The sequence below is a fragment of the Crotalus tigris genome, unplaced genomic scaffold, assembly GCF_016545835.1.
Source record: "Crotalus tigris isolate CLP2741 ecotype Arizona unplaced genomic scaffold, ASM1654583v1 scf7180000018693.663989, whole genome shotgun sequence".
Taxonomy (NCBI): Eukaryota; Metazoa; Chordata; class Lepidosauria; order Squamata; family Viperidae; genus Crotalus; species Crotalus tigris.
Window position 1 is genome coordinate 435,531 of NW_024097152.1, and position 14,167 is coordinate 449,697.

Sequence of the window (14,167 nt, forward strand, 5' to 3'; positions counted from 1 at the left end):
AGGCTGGGGCTGGACAGCGTTGCACAGGTAGTGTGGACCCTCACTCCGCTTGCGGTGCCCCCTCCTCTGGAGTCCAGGGGTGTGTGAAGTGAGCGAGGGCCATTTGCTGGTCACCTCCAGGCGGTGCCTTTCCTCATTCCTCACAGAGAGTGACCCCTCCCCAGCTGCGTTTCTTGCCTGTTTTGTGCTGCCACCTGTGCGCCCCTCGCTGTCTCTAGGGCAGCCCTGCGGATCTAAGATTGACCACGTTCCAGCACCCATGGCTGCCATGAAGTTGTAGATCGGCTCCTGGTCGGTCGGGACCAAGGCAGCAGGGGCCAGTCCCTCACTGTCCTTAGGGCGGCCCCACATCTAGCCACATCACAGGCCGGATGATGCCTGGGTTAGAGGTATCTGTGACAACCGGGGGGATATTGCAGAGAAGGAGCCCTGAGCCCCCCTGGAAGGAAGGCCTATGGGAGCAGGAGCACTGGCTGTGTGGCTCTTTGGACAGGCATTGGATTTTGGATTCTGTCCCTGGGCAAATGGTGACCTCTTCCACCTCTAGGAATTCTTGATTCTGGGCTCTGGCATCCGGTTTAGGAATTTCTGGCTGGGGATATTCTTCCCAGCTTCAGGGAACAACAATGATAGATCACTTGGTGCTTCTCTGTACAGAGAACTATGTTTTTCTTTTCTGAAAACAGGCCGAGACTCTGTCAGGGACCCTATCTGATCCTGGACAACTTCCAGCAACGGAACATCCAGCTAATTCAGTCAATCAGAGAATTTCTTCAAGAAGATGAATCTCAGTTCAACAAATTTAAGACGTACTCGGGGCAGTTCAGGCAGGTGAGTAGCCAGGAAATTAATTTTCCAATAATTTCATGGCGCAGCTGACGCTTGTGAATCTGTCTTTAGATGAACATCTCTTTGTGAGAAAGTATTCGTTATTGTTGGTAGAAGTGAGACTGACATGGTGATTAACCAGCCAGCAGTCTGATTAAACAGCATATCTGGAATATTGTTTTTCAAACCAGTTTAAACCTCGTATCCAATTCTGCAGGTCATGGATTCTTCTGACGTAGGTGTGTGCCATCATCTTATCTCTCTTCGATTCACCTTCTGAAATTTTGTTGGGCTTTCATCTTGGCCAAGTTGGATGCACTACTCTCTGCAGTTTAGGGGAAGCAGTATAAAAACATCCCTTTGCAACAGTGCTTCTGCCCATGCGGAGAGGGCTCCGTGGAATCATTAAGCTATGTCCTCTCTCTGTAGGGAATCGGAGAAGGGGTATATTGATCCCATTTTAAAGAACTGCCCTGGCAGAGGCTGCATAGTCTCTCTCTCAGTCACGGCTTCTATTTGACCGGGACTGATGGGTCTTTCCAGATGGCTCGAGTTGGTATATCCGCCCTATCTACAATTGACATTTAGCACAAATATTGGTGATTGTCATTGCTATTTGTACCACAGTCGCCTTAATAGTATAAAGTATAACTTTATTGTTTTATTAATAATTACAGGTCTGTGCATTTTACTGCTGTCCTTTTTGGCCCAAAGGCCCATAATAAAGGTTTGATTTGAGCCAGAGTGATCGTCATGTCTGAGAGCTGATGGAGGGGAATAGGGAAAGTGTTGGACTAAGAACAGAGACAACCCCACTCTAAGCTATCCTCAGCCACGGAAGCTCAAAGTTCAGCACAAAGACAATCCAGGTTCTGGAGCAAATTCAGGAATGTTTGTTGTCTAGGTCAGATTGTCTTAATAAAATGAAGAGGATATTGACTCTCGTGCCCTGTTTCCAGGATAGTCTAAATTAGCAAATTTAGAGGAACTGAGGCAAACTCTTGTGAACTTTAAAGCAATTGCTGGGCCCAAGGATTCCTTCATTTGTGCTTCTCTCTCAGTCTTGCCTCATTCTCTACAATGGGAAGGAAGACCTTGCAAATCACGTGACCTTTGCTGATAGCAGAAGTGACGGCTTCATTGCTCACACTTTTCTGCCTTTTGCCCTCCCTGCCAAGATCAGAGAAAGGCCTGATTGCTTTGAAAAAGCCAGCCTGGTGCCCTTTTCAGGGAAAGAATTGGTGAGCAATAGGGGACTGGTGTGACTGTTCTCTTTGACACTCCTCTTTTTCTTTTCCATACCTGTCTTATCTTTGAAAATTGGAGTTTCAGAGCTCTCTCTAAGAAGCCCCAATCCAGTAGCATAAATGTGCACAAACTGACTGATGGATTTATGTGCCATCACGTCTGTGTCAGCTGTTATCAAGTACATTGATAGATGTTTTCCATGACGGTCTGTCTCTAAAGTGGTCCTTCTATCACTACTGAAGCTGAGTCCCTCCCCCACAGTCCTAGTTATCCCCTTCCCCTTTTCCCAGCATGGTAGACTTCTCACATGATGCCTCCGAGGTAGAATAATTTGAGCCTAGTCAGTTGTGCCTCAGGTGAGAACTCTGAATAGTTTGTTCAGTGGTCCATTCGTTTATTTTCATGGCTGTCGCAGGAGTTTTCTCCAAGCCCAAAGTTTGAATATACCAGTATTCTTTCTATCCAGCTTCTTCCGAGTCCGGCACAAGCTCATGTCGGGTCTCAAAATAGAGATATTGTAAGGACCCACCCCACTTAAATCTTAAGAAGACAGAACTCTTGGAATCTTTCTTCCAACAGGCATCTTTATTAAGGGAAACTGGTTGCAGGCATTCTAGACAGGACTTGGGGTCCAAGTTCTCCCATTCAAGGTTTTAAGGGCTTCCACAGTAGCCCCACCCCATCACCCCCTTCTTCCAGTGACAGTCCCAGGCATTAAATTCCCACCCCCTTTTTCTCACTGCCGACAGGAGTAGACTTCAGAGAGGAGTACATGAAAGGTAATAGCCCCATTGTTATGGTTAGTACTTTTGGTGGTATCCACATCCAGTCGCTTTGAAGTGTACTGAAAGAAGTGAGGGCCATAAAGCCCCTTTGTTCACCCCCTTCCCTTCATCGTATGACAGAATCCAGAGAAGGCAGGAATGGGGTTTTCTATAGTTGATAACTAGAGATGAAATATAATTGAATTCTGACATCCTGCCCCCTTAAAAATAAGATAGATCCACCTGAAAGAAAACAAAACAGATATAAAAGTTAGTCGGGCTTGTTAGGATACTCTGTGTGAAACTTCTTTAATAGCTTTGAGGCTCTGACATGACGTTTATGGACCCATTCGTTTTGTGAGGCAGGAAGATGTTTCCATGCAACTAAGTACTGAGTCGCTCCATGATATCTCCTAGAGTCAAGGATTTCCTTTATTTCGAAGTGTTGTTCGCCCTCCACCATGATTGGAGGTGGTGGTGGTGGGGATTTTGGCCGTAAAAATGACTGACGCTCTCTTTTCAGCAAGCTGCAATAAAAATTGGGTGTATTTTGCCTGAGATTTTTTGGTAATTCTAATTCTACTGTTACTGGGTTTATGATTCTTTTAATTGGAAAAGGCCCTATATATTTTGGTCCAAGTTTTTTACAGGATTGTAGGGACTTTAGTATTTTGTAGATAAGTACACCATTTCTCCTATAATGAATGGTGTAGGCTCAACCCTTTTTTTATCGGCTTGTGCTTTGTATGCCTGTCTAGCTTCATTTAGTGCTTTTCTAACTATTGGCCAGGTGTTTTGTAGTTTTTCCATCCATTCTTTCAGTGATGGGATCGTTGGTTCGTTTGGGGTTAATTCTGGCATGGGGTTGAAACTTTGACCGGTGGCTATTTGAAAAGGAGTGTAACCTGTGCTGGAGTGGACTGCATTATTGTAGGCAACTTCTGCAAAAGGGAGTAAGTCCGCCCAATCGGACTGCTGGAAATTAAGAAAACATCTTAAATATTGCTCAAGTACTGAATGACAACGTTCTGTTTGTCCATCCCCTTGTGGATGGTGGCTAGATGTCAGTCCCTGAGTGGTCCCTAAAAGGGATAAAAATTCCTTCCAAAATGCAGACGTAAATTGCACTCCCCTATCAGAGAAGATGTGTTGGGGTGCCCCATGCAATCTGTAAATGTGCTGGACGAAAAGTTTTGCTAAGGCTTTTGCAGTGGGAATCTTTTGGCAAGGGATAAAGTGCACCTGTTTGGAAAACAAGTCCGTGACCATCCAGACAACAGTATTCCCATTGCTTTCTGGCAATTCCACTATAAAATCCATGGCTATTTCCCTCCAGGGGGCTGAGGGATTTGCCACTGTTTGTAATAGTCCTAGCGATTTCCCTTGCAACCTCTTTGCAGTAGCACATTTTGTGCAGCTGGCAACGTAGCTTTCTATGTCCTTTTTTATGGATGGCCACCAAAATTGCCGTTTAATTAAGTGTAAAATTTTCACAAATCCAAAATGCCCTGCTGATTTTGTGTCATGGCAAAGCTGCATGAATGTGACTCTTTGGGTTGTTGGTATATATAACTTTTCTCCTACCCAAGGCAACCCGTCTCTCATTGTGCACACATTTTTGTTTTCTGGAACCATTCATCTGTTTCCAAACTTTTCCAGAATTCAATTCCAGTTTGGCTGTCTAGTTGTGGTTTTAATTTAGCATGGGTTCTGGTGGTTACTGGTGCTGCCAGTTGTGACTCTGCCATCATTGGTTTAGAGTCTGAGGCTCGTGTGCTGTTATATTGGGGCATGCGAGATAGTACATCTGCCAGGCAAATGTTTGAGCTTAAATTGGAACTAGTGAAAATGCTGGGACCAGTGGGCTTGTTTGGGATTGAGTTTCCTGGGCGCTTTCAGGTCTTCCAAATTTTTCTGATTAGTCCATACCTGGAAGGGGATTTTGTTGCCTTCCAGGAACTGTCGCCACATGAGTAATGACCAACGTAACCCGTATGCCTCTTTCTCCCATACGGGCCAGCGCTGTTCTGTTTCCGTGAGTTTGTTGGATGTATATGCACAGAGTTGCAATACCCCTTCATCGTTTTTTTGTAATAGAACAGCCCCCACTGCCACATCACTTGCATCCGCCTGTATTACAAAGGGCTTATCCATTGTCCATGTTAGTGGCTGGCTAGGTTTTACTGAGGATGCTCCCTTCGTTTTTAGTAAGTTAGTGAGAGGCAGGGCTATCTGGGCAAATGAGGGGATGAATTGGCGGTAAAAGTTTGCAAAGCCCAGGAAACTTTGTAGTTGCTTTCTTGTGCGGGGTGGTGCCCAATCTAATACTGCTCTGACCTTCTCTGGGTCCATTTCAATGCCCTGGGAGGATATGCAATAACCTAGGTAGTCTATCCTTTCCTGGTGGAATTTGCATTTTGAGAGTTTGGCATATAGGTGGGAGGCTCGCAGTTTCTTTAAAACCTCTGACTAGGTTGACATGTTCCTCTTTTGTTTCGGTGAAGATAAGAATGTTGTCTAAGTAAACAAGGACCCCCTTAAACAGGTGCTCCCTTAGAACATCATTAATTAATTGCATCAATACTGCATGGCCCCCTTGTAATCCAAATGGCAAGACTTTGAATTGGTAGCACCCCATGGGGCAGTTAAATGCGGTCTTCCATTCATCCCCTTCCTTAATTCTCACGCGATAGTAAGCTTCCCTTATGTCTAGTTTAGAAAATTTTTTCCCTTTCGAGAGGTGTGACAGCATGTCTTTCATGAGGGGCAGAGGGTATAGGTTGCTTTCACTGATTGTATTCAGGGCCCTATAATCCACGCATAAACGTAAAGAGCCATCCTTCTTCTCTCTAAAAAGGACCGGGGCAGCCACTTTAGGCTTGGCTGGCTCAATGAAACCTCTCTCCAGGTTTTTTTTTATAAATCTTTCCATTTCCTCCTTCTCCTTTGGGCTCATGGAGTATAATCTGGGCTTCGGGAGTTTTGCCCCAGGCTTGAATTCAATGGTACAGTCTGTGGGTCGATGGGGGGGGGAGCTCATCCGCCGTCTTCTCACTGAAAACATCAGCAAGGTCTCTGTATTCCTCTGGTATTTTTGGTAGTCCCTTTTCCTCCCCCATGGATGCTTTTTCTGTTCTTGGTTCTTGTAGTCCCCCTTGGGGTTTTAGGTCCATAGGGTCCCCCTTCGGGAATTTGATTTCTGCCGTCCTCCAATTCACCCAGGGGTTCCATTTTTTTAACCATTCCATCCCTAGGATCATTAAGCATTCCATGCCTGGGGTCACCACAAATGTTATGTCCTCCTCATGTTTGCCCAGGGAGAGGTGTATTGGTAAAATGGCTAGGGTAGCTGGCACCCCCCCTGCTATGGATCCATCTAGCTGGCCAAATGCGATTGGTTGTTCCAGTCTCCTCGACGGAATGCCCAGATTCCCCACTAGTGTCGGGCTAATGAGGCAGCGGGTGCAGCCAGAGTCTATTAAGGCTTTCACCTTCACGGCTTCAGGCATGGGGGGAATTAAAATAGTTACTGTCTTGAGGATGGGTGCGATGCGTCCACTTACCAGGGGTTCGCCCTCCGAGCTGTCATCTGAGGCATCCACCGGCCCTGCGGTGTAGGCTGGAGTTCTTTCCCCCTGATGAGCGGAGGTGGGGGCTTCCGCAATTTCCATCATTCTCATGGCAGTTTCTTTTGTCTTAGCTGGAGACTTTCTGGATTTGCTGATCGGGGATCTGTCTGGGTTGTGCTGGGGGGCTTTTGAGCAGCATTGTACAGCTTGATGCCCTTCTCTTCCGCATTTGAAACACCCCATTTGCTTCTTGGCTGTAGCCAATGGTTTCACTGGTTCGTGTGTCAACTCAGGCGGGGAGCAGCTCCATTGTTTTCCTCGGGGGTGCCTCTTCAATATGTCGATCTCTGCTTCCTCTGCCAAGATGTACCATTCCTCAAGTTGGTGTGGGTCCCCTCGGGGCAGGCAAGCATCATATAGGTCATAATTTAGTCCGTCTTTTAAATGGCTAAGGAGGATGTTTGCTGGCAATGGCCCGGAATTCTTGTGTATATTCAGCCACCGGGCGTTTGCCTTGCCTCATCGTTTTTATCCTTTCATGGGCTTTGCGATCAGCCAGGGGGTCTTCAAATCGTCTTCTCAGAGAGGACATGAAACGGTTGAAGTCGCTGAGTTCTGGGGCTTTGGAGTCGTGCAAGTTCACCACCCAATCTGCAGCAGGTCCGTCCAGGGCAGATTGCACGATCCGGATGCGGGTTTTGTCGCTGGGGATGTCCCGCCCGTATTCCTCCATGTAGCTGAGGACTTGGGTTAGGAAAAACCCCAAGCGTGTTGGCTCCCCTTTGAATTTCACATCCAGCAGAGGATGTCTTGGAATGGATCGGTGCCTTCATTGTCGGTGGTAGTGTCTTCCATCCAAATCGCCATCTGCGGGTCAGCGGGGGGTGGGGACTACTGGATCAGTAGCTGTCCCCGGGGTTGCAGGTTCCACGTCCCCCTCGGTGTCTCTCCCTTTCTGGCTCCAGGAGCTGGGGCGGCCGTAGGGCTCAGGATTCTCCTCTCCTAGGGAACTGAGAGTTCTCTTCATCAGGTCAATAGCTTTCTCTAGGATCCAGTCCGAGTACGGTGTCCAGCTCCCTTCCTCTTCACTTGCGTGCAGGGATTTCTCCATCTCCTGCTTCCATTCTGGTTGCTTGGCCCCCCCGTCTCAGGGTCACCTTTCTTGATTCCTTTCCCCACTCACTTTTCTTTCCAACGCCCATTGACCAGCAAGGCTTGTGGTCTCATGTCTCCACCACCTCTTCTCCTGAGGAATCTGACCTCTCGGATCCCAACATCTGGCAAGGTTCCAACTGGGTCAGCGGCTCTCTTTCCAGGGAGTTTTCCCCCTCTCTTGCTCCATTGTCTGACATGGTAAATTTTTGCAAAATCCCCCGGCAAGGGTCTCCCTTCCAGGTGGATTAATTTTGCAAGTCCTGTCTAATGTAAGGACCCACCCCACTTTGCATCTTAAGAAGACAGAACTCTTGCAATCTTTCTTCCAACAGGCATCTTTATTAAGAGAAACTGGTTGCAGGCATTCTAGATGGGACTTGGGGTCCAAGTTCTCCCATTCAAGGTTTTAAGGGGTTCCCCAGTAGCCCCACCCCATCACCCCCTTCTTCCAGCGACAGTCCCAGGCATTACATTCCCACCCCCTTTCTCTCACTGCCGACAGGAGGTAGACTTCAGAGAGGAGTACATGAAAGCTAATAGCCCCATTGTTATGGTTAGTCCTTTTGGTGGTATCCACATCCAGTCGCTTTGAAGTGTACTGAAGGAAGTGAGGGCCATAAAGCCCCTTTGTTCACCCCCTTCCCTTCATCGTATGACAGAATCCAGAGAAGGCAGGAATGGGGTTTTCTATAGATGAAACATAATTGGATTCTGACAGATATGCCTTTTAACTTAACCAAAGGTCTCCAGGATTAGAGATGTGTGTAGAGATTTGCTGAAAAACAGTATCTTCTGGTATTAACAGGCGTGGTCTCTTGGTGTGCTCAGTCATGTGTAAGATTGAGTGAAGCAGGCTAATTGACCAGTTAAGAGCCGAGGTGGCGCAGCGGTTAGAGTGCAGTACTGCAGGCCACTTGAGCTGACTGTGTTCAGCAGGTCAGCGGTTCAAATCTCACCGGCTCGAGGTTGACTCAGCCTTCCATCCTTCCGGGGTAGGTAAAATGAGGACCCAGATGGTTGGGGGCAATGGAAATATATATATACATTGCTTACTGGTGTACACCGCTTAGAGAGTGCTTGCAGTTAAAGTGGTATATAAGTCTCATAAATAAATAAATAAGTCCCCCCCCCCAAATCCTTGGGGTTCTTGGCATTATCCTCAGAAATGGGGCGAGAGCTTATTCTGGTGGGAAAGCAGGACTTTTGCCCTTGATCCCGAGGAAGGTCTGTAAGTGAGAATGAGATCTGCCTGCTGAAAGGAGCCATGCTCCAAAGCCAGGCCTGGCAGGAGGCCTGCAGTTCTCCCTGGCACGGGTGACAGCAGGGAGGACTTCTCCCCACTGAGCCTTTCTCCCCTCGCAGAAGGTGATGCCCCTTAACCTCAGGGGGATCAGGAGGAGACGGAGGGCAGCAGCTACCTGGCCTGATCGCTAAGGTAGAAACTAGGGATCGGCCCAGAAGTTGTACTTAAAACTATGAGGCCCCCTAAATAGGATTGTCATTTGAGAACCCAGCAGAAACATCTGCTGTGTGCCTGTTGTTTTTATCTGCTTCTACTTCATTAAAAAGAGCTGGAAATAGAAAGTGCTTCAGATTTTATGAATTACTTTGTAAGTAGATGAGAGTTGAAACCTTGACATCCGTAACAAAGCATGGTTGGGGATTATTCAGCTCTTACTTAACTGAATACGCAATAGATTCCAGAAGCCTCACATTTGAGGCTGCGATCCAACATGATGAGCACTCTTACAGAGAGGGTAATAAAGCTTTTTGTTGCTGTTTTTAGTGCCCTTGTCTGCTTCGTTTACTTCTTGGTCTTCTCTTCCTGACATTGTGTTCCAAGAAATGGCTGAAGTTTTCATGGCAAAATGTCTGCCCTGGTCCCTGGCCAATACACAGCAGACAGAGACGAATGGCTGTCCAGCCTCCAGAGCCCTTGTCATGTTTGTTGCTCTTTGTACTCTTTCTTGGGTCTCAGCCTCTTTCTTGTATTGTGGTGCCCAGAAGTGGACGCAGTATTCCAGCTGTGGTCTCACCAGTGCAGTATAAAGTGGTACTAACACTTATCATGATCTTGATTCTCTCCTGCTATTGATGCAGCCCAGGACTGCATTGACGTTTTTGGCGGCTGCAGGACATGGTGGGCTCATGCTTAAGAGGTGGCCCACCAGGACTCCGAGATCCCTCTCCCAGTTACTGCTGTTGTGCCGGCAGGTACCTGCTATTCTGTACCTGTGCATTTGGCTTTTCTTGCCTAAGTGAAAAACCTTACTTTTCTCACCACTGAATGGCACTTAGTTGGAGAGGGCCCAGTGTTCAAGTCTGTCCAGATCCCTCTGGACCTTGAGCCTGTCTTCTAAAGGGCTGGCAATTCCCCCCAGCTTAGTGATGAGTTCTGTTTTCTTGCTTTCTCCTGCTGGAATTGCCAAATCCTTATGCAAAGTGGGAGAAGGATCTGTTATTGGATGACTTACATGGGATCTCTTTTCTTTATCCTTGCACGTAGGGATTGTGTTTGTGATCTAATATATTTGTGCCACCCACAGGTCTGAGCTTCCAGTCGTCTTAGCTCCAATTCAGGCGAAGCTTTTTTCATTTTTTTTTTTTTTCTGACTGTCCGATTTTCCTTCTTAGGGTCTGATTCCAGCAGAGCAGTACTACAGAAGCTGCCAGGAGCTCTTGGGTGAGAACTTCAGGAAGATCTTCAATGAGCTCTTGGTCCTCCTGCCAGACACAGCCAAGCAACAGGAACTGCTCTCTGCTTACAATGACTTGACAGCCAAAGCTCCAGCTGGCTCCTCTCCCTCCTCCTTGAGCAGGTCCAAGAAGAACCAGAAGGCGGTTTGGCAGACCGAGCCGGCTTCCGACCTCGACTGCTGCGTCTGCCCCACCTGCCAGCAGGTGCTGACCCAGCAGGACCTCGTTTCTCACCAAGCCCTGCACCTGGAGGAGGAGGAGGAGTTCCCTTCCTTGCAGGCCATTAGCCGGATCATCAGCTAGCTAGCCCAGGTGACCAATAAAATTAGTCTCCCTCTGGAAATTGGCTCTTCTCAGGCAGGTTCTCCACAGAGGGGAGAGGAGCCAGCGGTGCACGTGGGCCAAAGGGCCTCGGGGCTTGAGGAAGAAAAGCAGGGGGAATTAAATGGGGACAGGACAATGGAAGCGGTAGCTTCCTTCTTCTCTGCAGAATAGGACGGAGCAGCAGGGGGACAGAGACTTAGTTTACTGCTGTAGATAAGAACTTAACTCCTGGCTGGCTGGCTGGCTGCAGCAAGGATGTTGGGCAGAGGGGAGCTGCTGCTTTCTGAAAAGGGGAAGGTTGGGCTTGGCTGCTGAGAAATAATGGGGAGCGGCTCACAGGGTCTGTGGGAAAGGATTCCAGAAGACGGGAGAGAGCTGAGAATAGCGACTGCTGTGTGGTCTTTCTCTGTCCTTCTGTCCTTTATTCTTAACAGTGTTTTGCAGAGAGGACTTTGCTGTTTGTCCCAGCAGGGAAGGGTCCTCAGGCAGAGGAATTGCCCAAGAACTCAGAATCTGTTTCTCTCACGTTGTTTCTAACGGAAACCTCAGCTCTTTCCTTTGGTTCTGTTAGAATTGCATGCGGGGGGAAGGTACCACCCAGCGCTTTCTTTACTTCTCACTGTAAATGTGGATTTCTGTCCAGTGATGTGAGATCAGTTATTTCTGTGGTCTTGAGTGGTTGTGGCTCATTAAATGCTGCTCAGCGGTGACCACTTCCTGATGCCTCAGGGTCATCCTGGCATGTTCTTGAAAAGGGCTGCTTGCCTGGATCTCTGCCCCAAGGACTTGGGATGCCCAGGGTGTTGCCTGCTGCTATCCCCGAGTTCTCTCCTGCTCCTTCTCCAGATCATCCCCACAGAAGGAGAGTTGAGTTGCTTCCACAGACGGGGCCTTGAGACGGTAACATTGGTCAGAGGCACCACTAGCTTTTTACAGTAGCATTAGAGAGTAGACGTTATAAATATGATTTACGATTTTCTGTGCCCCTCCCCTCACACACACAACCACATATGAGTATTCAAGACCTAGCACGGGCCCCTTGAAGTTTTATTTTGTGTACGTGTGTATGTATGTGGGATATAATTGGATTGTGCTACTTCCCATTGCCTCTATTTAAAGGGAAAAAACTACAGAAACCATTTGATGTCTTGCAAAGCAAAACTGAGTAAAGCTCAATCTAAAGATCTGGCACATTATTTTTGTGGGCTGGCTTTAATTGCTGAAGATTTGGTATTGCAGTCCCTCAATTTTCAAGAGCAAAAATGGTCTATTAGTGTTTTTTTAAAGTCACTATTTGCAGAGCCCATTGCTGTATCAAGTCGGCCATTGAGTTCCAAAATGGTGGGCTCTTTTGAAGTGAGCTGGAATTGTTCATTCTTTTATGTTGGCAATGCTTGTAAGAAGACCCGGAGCCTCAGTCTCAGACAAGGTTTATTTTGTCATTAGACAAAGTTCAGTTTACTGTTTTTAGGTCTTAAAATTGGTGCTTTTCAGCCAACTTTTTTCAGTTATTTCAAATTTTTTCAGTATAAGTACAATAAAATTGGGCTCTTTTCAACTTCAGCCAATGCATGGGAGTGCAAATCAGTTCAAGGAAGTCCTCCCATCTTTAACACATTCAGGGATCTCCTTTGCCTCCCCCACTCCCATTGGGCCTGTTCCTTCTGGTGGGGACATGGCTTTCTCACTTGCTGAATGCCTTGTGGTGAGACCGTGTGTGGGTCCTGAGGATTCTGTGGGGCTGCTAGAGGCCTTTTGCCCCAAGCTCCTGTTTCTTTGGGGCTCTCCAATGAAAATAAGGGCTTACATTGCAGAGTTTTACAGCTGAGCCTTCCAGAGGCATCAATGGAAGACAAAGAAGCTGCTGCTGCTTATAGTGGCTCCCCCATTTGGTTTGACTGGGGCTCCTTGATACCTGAGAACAAGACCCATCAGGTCTCAGGCTGGGGCAGGACACCTGCTTCCACTCAGTTGCCTGGCATCCTGGAATGCTCCTGCCACAAGTGACTTAAGTACTGTTAGCAATGCTGTCATGCCTGTCTGAGAGGATGGCTGTTAATAAGGCTGCACCAGCCGTTTGGATCACCTGGTGGCCTCCCTTCCTGAGGAACATTTTGACAAGTTTCAGGCTCTTCCTTTTAACTCTTTATTGGAAAATAAGTTGTAATCGCAACACCAACAGTTAAATTAGCACAATCACAGACTAATCTGTTTTTCAAAATGTACAGCTATAATTATATACATAAAAAATGTAAACATTAAAAAATTCACACGGTCCGCTTTTCTGTCACAGTGCATGTCGGATTACTTAAAGTGGCAACTTTTTTCCTGCTGTTCGTGGTAAACGGAAACATCTGCCTTTTTGATCTCCGAATGAACCTTAACAAGAAACAAAGAGAAGCCAAAACGGCGTTACAGCAATTCCAGGCTTTTTTCTCTCGTACAGGGATCGCTCGTCTGCAACTGCTCTCCTCCAACCGGGCCTCTGCCGATTGTGTTGGATTGCCAGATCCAGATTGCTGGGGCTGAGGGGAACCGGAGCCTTAGGCAGGCAGGCATCTGTCCAGGGAAAGCTGCCTTCTGCGCTGCATGAAATGATGGACTTGTCGGGGAAAACGAGGGAGGGTTTTCTTGCTTGTGCAAGATAAGGCCAAAATGCTGGCCTTTTGGAGGGTTAACCTGTTTCTGCTTCTGCAGCATTAACACTGGAAGACCTGGGCAAGATCATCCTTGAAATGCCAACTTGCTTTTTTGCTGGGTGTGTTGAGGAGGCTGCCTGGGAGACCACCAGCCGTCCAGAAACAAAGGGCTCGAATTCAGTTGTGTTGGCCTTGGAGTTCCAAGTCCCTGCCTGGAAGCCCAAAGGAAACACCCACCTCCTCCTCCTCCTCCTGAAGTGGTGATGGTTTCTATTATCATGCCCTTCAGACCCTGCAGTGCTCTCTGGGACAATGAGACAGAGCTGAAAAAAGCAGCCCAAATGAAGACAGGGCAGTCGCAGAGTCCTAGCCAAAGGCCGAGGCTTCTGGCCTGTTCTTGGATTGCATTCGGGATCTTTTGGTTTCTGCAGAAGGAAAGCGGGGGGGGGGGGGGGCTGCTTTAGTAGTGTGTAAATGTACGCATGGGATATTGTCTTGCAGAATAGTGGAATGAAAAAAAGTAGGGAATGAATTCACAGAAGTAAGGGATAAGTAGCACCGGCTGCGTGTATCCATGGGGCGACTGAACAGGGAGCGAAGAAAAGACCGGAGGGTGAGCTACTCTTATTACCGCCTGCAGGATCCGCCACTGGGGGCCTGGCTGGGGCCTTTGGTCTGGCTTTGCTTTCCAAACAACGTAGCCTTCTAATGGTCTTGTGGGTCGTCCTGTTTAAGCAGCACTTGTGTAGTTTGTATGGCTGCTTCAGCTGTGGAGGCGGACCTTGCCTCTCTCCTCTTGACTTAGAATAAAATGCCAGCTTTTCTCACACCTTTGGCAGAGGGGCCCTGCTGGGTGGGCGAGGGCTGGGCCACAGGCCTGGGCAGAGTGAAGCGTTTGGAAGCCCTGTGCCTTCCCGAGAGCAAATTGGGTGCACGAGACAAT

General features: G+C 47.8%; 1 protein-coding gene across 2 annotated transcripts in view; it reads left to right on the forward strand.

Annotated features, from left to right (window-relative positions):
• ZNF598 (zinc finger protein 598, E3 ubiquitin ligase) overlaps positions 1-13,643 on the forward strand; it is a 29,332-nt gene extending 15,689 nt beyond the window's left edge. Inside the window, exons 11-13 of one of the 2 annotated variants that reach the window (XM_039355580.1) lie at positions 687-831; positions 10,199-10,573; positions 12,879-13,643. In XM_039355580.1, the coding sequence (XP_039211514.1) occupies positions 687-831; positions 10,199-10,564 (511 nt within the window). In that variant the 3' untranslated portion in view covers positions 10,565-10,573; positions 12,879-13,643. Of the gene's footprint in view, positions 1-686; positions 832-10,198; positions 12,856-12,878 lie in introns of those variants that run through there. The other variant, XM_039355579.1, reaches the window with a different exon arrangement.
• The last annotated feature ends 524 nt before the right edge of the window (positions 13,644-14,167 follow it).